The 8,904-nt window shown below is 28.6% G+C and overlaps 1 protein-coding gene across 1 annotated transcript; it reads right to left on the reverse strand.

The window, feature by feature from the left end:
- Positions 1–6,610: 6,610 nt before the first annotated feature.
- Positions 6,611–8,683, reverse strand: LOC114190105 (uncharacterized). The gene is made up of 5 exons (XM_028078873.2): positions 8,589–8,683; positions 8,298–8,499; positions 7,576–7,955; positions 6,833–6,899; positions 6,611–6,622 (listed from the first exon to the last, which is right to left on the reverse strand). Exons 1-5 carry the CDS (start codon positions 8,681–8,683, stop codon positions 6,611–6,613), a joined length of 756 nt encoding a protein of 251 aa, XP_027934674.1.
- Between the last annotated feature and the right edge of the window lie 221 nt (positions 8,684–8,904).

Here is an 8,904-nt window from a genome sequence, read left to right on the forward strand (position 1 = left end):
ATTTTAGGTTAAAGAAGACTCTACGATGTTCACCGGAATAAGTGTGAAAACTTTCATCAAATTGCATAATGGAATCGTACAACACAAACAATAATACAAGCAAAAGTGGAATAGAAAGATAGAGACAAACTAGACAAGTAAATGAAATTTGAAAAATGACATCGAAGAAAATAACTTACCTGGATGGAGAAGTGAAATCATGCCTCTTGGAAGGATTCTTAACGAGTAACAAGGAGATTTGCTACTTAATTCAAGACATGCAAGATGAGATTGAATTACAAAAAAATAACTTTGTCTTAAAATTCCACTATAGTAACTTATCTCATTCAAATCCAAAGTGAATTTACCGAGAGTGGAGGATCCTATTTTTATATTTGAAAATTTAACAAAAGAAAGGAAAAATTCAAATTATTCTCATGTGTCTCTCCTATACCACATAAAATAGATATAAAGACCATACACCATGATTTGGCTTTCTTTTCATGTTTAGCTCTTTTTAAATGTTTCATGCTTGTTCCATGTGTATGTAATTTACTTTGAAAAACTTAACAGAAAAAAGTTTACGGGACTCCCTTTAACCCTTTGAAAAATTTATCATTAGACTCAAATACATACAAATTAGCTACAATTGTAACTAACTACATATTAGAGTAATATAAAGTATAACTAATTAGACATAATGATGGGTAAACTTCAGTTGAGAATTTTAGTCCATTTGACTTGAGCCATAAAAGCCACAACAATTTTTGCACATTGGGCTTAAGCCACAAAAGCCACAACAACTTTTTGTCCATTGGGCTTGGGCAACGAAAGCCACAAACAATTTTTAGAACATTTGGGCTTGAGCCACAAAAGCCAAAACATCTTTTAGTCCTATAGGCTTAGCCCTAAAAGCCCCAACATCACACATAATCAAGTTTTAAAACAGATATCCAATTGTGTGACCTATTGACAAGTGTACCAAGTCAGTTGTAGAACAACCGAATGAGGGTTATTGTATCCATAAGGATTTAGTAAGTATATTGATAGTTAATTTTTGGGTTTTTTGGATTGTGATAGAGTTTATGTAAATATAGATAGTAGTAATTATATAGATTGAGTGGAGTGGAGGCTATGAATTGATTTCATCTCATCTTCTTCTACTACACCACTACCATCTTGTTTACTTATTATGCAAATCATTCAATATCTTGGGAGTAATCTTTCTCTATAGATCTAGGTTCATCCTTGAATCACTAGAACCTAAGGACTTCAAACCCAATGTGATTCCTCAACTCCTGATAAAATGAATCATTGCTTTAATGTGCAAAACTCTCTTACCTGGCATCCCCTCTAGCTATTAAATAGGCATCAAATAGGCACTTGAGACCAATTTCTCAACTCAATCCAAACTAGTTAAATAGATGAGTGATCAAGTCATCATTAAGCATAAATTAAACCACAAACAATTGAATGAAAGCAAAGATAAATACCCAAGGAGTAGAAGTGTATGGAATTAGAATTGATTACATCAAAACTGGACACGAGGGAGTTCAACTACTCATAGAATATTACAATGCAATTATAACAACATCTACACATAAGATTTACACTAAAAGCATCTCCATTGCGCCTCACAGACCCTATTCTATCCTACTACTACATTTTATAGCCTCCACTCAATGCTTTAAATGAGGACTTAAAGTCTTTATTTAGAGAACGATGCTTAGCCCAACTTTTGGCGCTCAACTATGCGTCGCCTTAAGTGCGCTAACCACATTCTCTTGTGGCTCAATCATGCACCGCGTTAAGTGCTGAGCACCATTTTGTTGTGGCTCAGCTCGAAAAGTCATATTCTGGATCCTTCTTTGATCGCCTTACTAGATCTCAACCGTGAATTCTGGGGCTCAGCAGTATCATCTTTAAATCTTTGAGAAATTGCTACAAAATTATCAAAAAATAATCAATTTCCTAATTTTCTTCTTTAAAGTACCTCATTGGGGTTGTTTACTTACAAAACATGATTAATTAAAGCATGATAAGTGTCAAATTTGTATGAAAACTTTACATATTCTAGACACTTATAAATTATCACATAACAAACACCAAAGTCAAATGTTGTTATTAAGAAATTTTAACAAAACAAATAGGATATAAAATTGAAATAAAAGTGTTGGTGATCCTAATTATATGGGTAGTTGTAACCGTCAGTAGCTGATCTTGACCAACATTGTTGGAGGAGCCAAAATAATACACCTAAAATTGGTATAACGATAACTAAAAAAGAAATCACACATATTTAAAATATTTTCTTTTGTTCCTTTATATCCCTAAACTCATCAATAATTAAATCAAAACTAAAATTTTCAGATATTCCTTTGTCAATGTAAATAACCATATTGTCAGCAAGATATCCATCTTCCATTTTTTTTTTTGCAGTCTTGTTTTGATAATCTTCATTGCAGAAAATTATCTGTGTTGTAGTTGTAAAGACAGGAATAGTTAAAATAATATGTTTTCCTAGTTCGTTCCAAAGAATTAATATGAAATTCTTCACCTCTAATTCTTTGAGCATTAAGAAAGGGCTTTACTATTTGAACAATTGGATCATTAGTATCGTGTTTCAACATTTATGAAGATGTTGAATTTGTCTTGTTTTCATCTTCATGTGTAACTTTCTTTTTATCACTTTTAAAAATATCAATTTATTCTTCATCAATATACCTATTTAAAAAAAATTAAAACTAAAAAATAATTTACCATAATCTAATAAAAAATAAAATTGAGAGACATAAATACTAAAAGAAAATTCGATAATAATTAAACCACAATTAAAATTAAGTTATAAAAAAATACAGAACAATACTTTTACTTCTATGTTCACAAAATAAAAAATTGATATACAAGAAGCTCATGAAATAAATGATTAAACTAATATTTCATTGTCAAGTAAGACAAGAGAGATTCAAGAATGGAAGAGAACATATAAGAGATGAGAGTAAAAGTAATAGATATTTTTCTCTTAAAAAATAAGAGAAAACAAGTGAGAATGAAAAATAAGAATAATTTGCACAATAAAAAAAATATCTTGATAAATATTTTTATTCTTTATTATGTTTGATTTTTGTATTTTATTATTTATTAATATTAAATATTATATTTTATAAAAGAAATAAAAATAGTTAATTTAATTATCATTAATTTCTAATATATTATCTATAGTATAAAAGAAATTCAAATTTTTGGGGACCATGGCCCCTAGTCTCCACAACGGTAATAGTAATAATGGTGATAGAAAATATTATTTCAAAAGTAAAATATATATATATATATATATCTTTTATGCTATAAATTAAATTTAGAAATATTTTTTCTTAATTTTGAAAACAAAGGAAAAACCTTTTAAATTCATAATATTAGTATTTCTTTAACACATTTTATTTTAAAATTACATTTAAAGATATAATCACAACTTCCTAAACAAGGTCTTAATAAATTGAACCAATTCAAGGTAATTATAATTATTTTGTTTTGTTTTACTGTATTTGTATTAGAAATTTAAAAAAAAATAATTCGAGAATTTAAAATATTTTGTACTGAAGCATATTTGGATAAAATATTTTTGGAAAGAATTGGAATGTAAATTTATGAAAATATTTTGATTACTTTAAATTTTAAATTTCAAATTTCACAAAATATTAAGAATTTAACCTTGTGTCTATTTTCTCATCTGTATGTTTTTCTCTTCTATTGTATCTTTTGTGTCTTTTCAAATTTTGTGTGTACTTCACAGTTTTTACTTTCTTTTTTTCCTTCTTAATCTTATTTTCCTCTTTCTTATTTTCCTCTCTCTCTCTCTCTCTTTCTTTCTTCTCTCGACTTTTCCTCTGTTTTATTTCTCTTCCTTTTTTATATGTTTCTTCTTTCTCTTGTCTCGTTCTTTGTTTGATTTCTCTTCTTTTCTTTTATATATTTTTCTTCTTTGTCTTGGAACTATCTTTTCTCTATGAATACGAGTTTTAAGAGGTTAATATTCGTAATTTTTTAAAATTATTAAATATGAAATATAATAATGTTAGCTAACATTTGTTTTGATGAAATTTTAACTTGTTTATAGATAATATTTTTTATTTTGTATACACAAAATAATAAATTAATTTATTAGAACTAACAAATTGAAATTTAAAAGATTTGATTTATCAAAATAAAGATTAATTAAAAGTTTAAATATATAACTTTATTCATCTCCTCACGATCTAAACCTTATTCTAATTTTTTATCATCATGACATAGGAAAAATATCCACTAATTTTCATGACAGTTAATTTTTATTATTATCCTTAACGACACTTTTTAATATATATATATATATATATATATATATATATATATATATATATATATATATATATATATATATATATATATAGAGAGAGAGAGAGAGAGAGAGAGATATTTTTGTTCAATCAATATATACTCCATACTAGAGTTAATATGTACTCCATATTAATTTGACAAATTTTTACATTATTAATATTTTTATATAAATAATAAATTGTATCAATCAAATCTTTGCATTCTTATAAAGTCATTAAATAAAAAATTGATATATTTAGATACTAATTAACCCCTTTTTATTTTAATTTATATTTTTTATTTAAGATATAAATAAATGTCTATTATTATATTATGTTTACATTTATGTGATTTATTTAAAATATATACTAAAGTAATATTATATAATCTAATTTTGAATTAATAGCATTTAATATATACAAAACTACAAATACAGTATCATAGAAAAACTCAAAATATTTGATAATACGTTCATACTTGAAATATTTTGTATCTACATCTTTAAAAGTTATAATATTCTTGCAAAATAAAATTTATATCGCTCCATCTTCTTTTCCACTTCATAATATACGTCTTTGTCTTTTTTATTTTTTTGTGTGTTAAGAATAATATGGCATCGCTCTCATAAACCGTTTCTAAACATTTATGTAAAGATTTCATGTCACGAGGTCGAGATAGGTTATAGGGTGAGATGACAACAAAAAAAGAGGTTAAAGGGCTGAGTTTGAATTTTTGGAAAAGATAGATTTAAAATTTTAAAACTCATTCTCCTCAAATTTGTAAATTTGTTTGTAAAAAATTGCGAGAATCTTTAATTTTAAGAAAATAATGTACTTATGAATTTTTTTTAAACATCGTAAATTAAGCTATTAATTATAATTTGAATCGATAAAATATAACAAATTTAATAAATTGAAAATAAGTTACAAATAAAATATTATTTAATAAATTAAATAATTTATATTCATTTTTGTAAGAACTAATATATATATATATATATATATATATATATATATATAAGAGATCAAATTATAACGATATACTTTTAATAATTTATACAAAAATAATGCGTATCAATTAATTATTAAATCATAACATAATATCATCATAAATAACGTTAATTTTTTTAAAAATTGAAAATAGCAAGTTAATGATATAATTTAGCTCTCACGATAAATTTAAACAATATATAATAAATTCAAAATAATAAGTAATATAAAATTTAATAAAAATTATATCAATATAATATTATATATATATATATATATATATATATATATATATATATATATATATATATATATATATATATATATATATATATATATAAACACATTTGATCCGAACAATGAGTTCAAACTCTAAACTTGAACCAAGTCAAAGAATATCATTTTTAGGAGAATTAGGTATAGAGTTTGAATGGTTATTCAGGATTAAAAAGTGTACTTGTTATGCCTAATTAATGTTTTGTAATAATCACATGTATGAAGAGTAATAATTCAAGGACACCAAAAATGTGTATTAACATCTAAAAACACTTAAAGAGAGAAGAAAGATAATAAACTTATAGGTTATGTGATATGATAAGAAGAGAGATAGAAAAAAAAAAAAAGTGTGTAATAAATGTAGACAACATCAGAATGTCTATAATCATTTTCATTGTCTGAATACTACCATTTTTAATTGTTTTTTCAATCAGGAATGACCCAATTCTTGTTTAAAATAGATTTCATGCAATTGAGAGCGAAGAAATGCATCATATTGAATGATAAATACATTGAAGAGTTATTGTGCTCAAACGTGAATTTTACAAGAATACTAGACTACAAAGCTCATCACTTAATGTATGGGGAGCACATAGAAGTCATCAACTTAACATTTCCAATCTCTAGTTCTACCACTTTTGAGTTTTAAATATATTTTCATTGCACAACTGACATATTTTGAATACGGAGAATAACAAACAAAACAACAAAATAAAAACAAAAAGAAATAGAGAAGATAGCAAGAAGAAAAAAAATATGTACTTTAAGCTATGATTATTGATTTCTATACTACATTCGGATAGCATTATGTACTCAATGATGGTTATTGATTTATATAGTACATCATCATAAGCATAAAAAACATCTAGATCACTATATAATAATTGGGCTACAGCAAAATTTCCCTATCTATTTTAGGGATATATATACCTGAAATTGCACCGAAATATGATATTACCTATATCCGTGAGTATACTTAATCCGCTACAATCTAGCTAGCAACGCTAACTTCATCCACTTATCTGTGAGAAAAATATTTGTTTTCCAAAAAACAACATGAAAACAAGGAAATGAAATCATCTAAGTAGAGCAGACATCGTGAAGCAATAAGATGTTAGGGGAAAAGATAGGATAAGTGTAATTCATTATTGCATGAATCACTATGAAATGACACCGAATTTTATGCTATAAAAATTAAACTCAATTAATTAGTGAATTATAAAGATGTGTACCGTGTAAACATAAGGATCATAACGCCCTCCTGAGCCTGATCTTTTCACAGCATCCACCCTTAGCAACCTAGACACAGTATTCTATCCATCAGACAACAAAAATAATGACATTTATATATATAAAAGCATTGAATATCAATATTTAGTAGGTTCTTTTAAACATGTTTAGTATTATTAGAATTTATTACTGTCGTAATTAACATTCATTAGAGAAAAGTGAGATTCAGTTTTTGATAAATTTTAAGCCTTTATTTGGTGGAGATACCTTATGACGATGGATGATTAAAAAGGGAAATAAGAATGCTTGGTTGAGATGATTTAAGGAAAAAAAAATCTTAGGAACAATGAGAACCTACTTGTACTTTTATATTCTTTTCCCAATGTATTTCTACTCGTACCCGTACTGTCTCTCTCTACCCTCAATTTAACACATTTACTTTTTCTCTCTTTTCACTTCATTTTCCATATATTTTCACTCTTATTACTTCTTTTCATGTTACTCATTCCTCCCATTTCCCTCCTCCTCCCTGTTAAACACATCCTGAGAGTGATTTGTTATCATTTTTGTGTGTATGAAAAATCCAAACAGTTGGTTCGTGCTTGTTTTCGCTGCAATAACAAAATCAAACGGTTAATGATTTCAATCCGCTGAAATCAACCAAACTAAACCTATTATATTTAAATCACGTAAACGTTATGTTGCATGGCACAATCTGCGTGTTTGGGTGAGTGAGAGAGATTACATTCTTAGAGCTTTGCTGGTGTCGGGGCTGTCACCGAGCATTTGACGGATCTTCACTTCAGAGGAGTCACCGCAAGAGAGCAACTTGAGTATGGCTTCGCCACGCCGTCGAAGGTGCGGTGAACCAGCCGCCCGACGCGACGGCGCGGCCTTCTCACGTCCGATCCCGGCCACACGCTCAACAATCGCGCCTCTGCATCTTTTAGCGTAGCGCAAACTTCGCGCGCTGGAGATGCCGCTCGAGCTGCTCGACAAGCAGGAAGAGGCCTCGCCGGAGGCCGAAAAAGGAGAGAGCATATTCGCATCCTCGCCGGCGTTGGGTTTCCGGTCGCCGGAGCACGACGAGGTCCACGTGACCTTCGATCTTATCTTCCTTGCAATCTTTCACAAAACTAAAATCCTCAGTTTACATAAAACAGTCGATAAATTTATAACATAAATCGCAATTATCAATCAAATAATTAAATCTCTTATCCTCTAACACCGACGCTTAGACACAACCATACATTATCAAATCCAAGAGATCATAACAGAACATAAAATCCCAGAAACAACAGCAACAACGATGAATAATCTCATCAGAAGAATCAGTTCCGCGAATTTCATATCACAGATAGATGTTTGTTTTTGTTCTGCTTGCAAACACAAGCACAAACAAAAAACGAAGCGAAATAAACTCTAAAATACAACCAACGAGAAGATATACAGAAATATAAAATCGACCTTGAGCTTCATCTGATTGTAACGCAATATAGCAGAGAACGATATACTGTGCGATTTGATCTCTTTCTCCGAGGAATCACCGTCGTCATTGGTGAGTGAGGAAGATGAGGATTTATTAGAACAGTAGGAAACTGAGATTTGTTTGGACGTGTTGCTGCTGCTTCTTCTCTCTGGAACTGCATCGCTTGAATCAGAGCGAAACCTTCAGAGCGAGAAATTTGTGAAAACAGAGTGAAGATCGAAACGAAGAAACCTAAGAAGAAAAACGTAAATTCAGACTGCTGCAGTTACTTTGGAGTAGAAAGCGAGGGAGAGGGAGGTGTGATGTTGAGAAGAAGCAGAGACGATGCAACCGTTCGTTCTTCAGAACTCGGAAACGAAGACATTGTTTGCCTCCACTATTTTCTCACTCAGCTTTTCAAATCTCCCGGTATATTGAAATGTTTTCAAATTTTTCTCTCTCTTCGTCAGCGTTTGCCGCGTGTGTCCTAACTGTTTTGGTTTATTGTTATTATTAAGACGCAAGAATAATACTGCCATTTTTATACTATACAAAACAAGAGTAATAAAAAATAAAATAAGTTTTTGTTAAAAATTAAATTAGTTT

This window comes from Vigna unguiculata, chromosome 7 (assembly GCF_037176805.1).
Source record: "Vigna unguiculata cultivar grain cowpea cultivar isolate G323 ecotype 2 chromosome 7, ASM3717680v1, whole genome shotgun sequence".
NCBI lineage: Eukaryota > Viridiplantae > Streptophyta > Magnoliopsida > Fabales > Fabaceae > Vigna > Vigna unguiculata.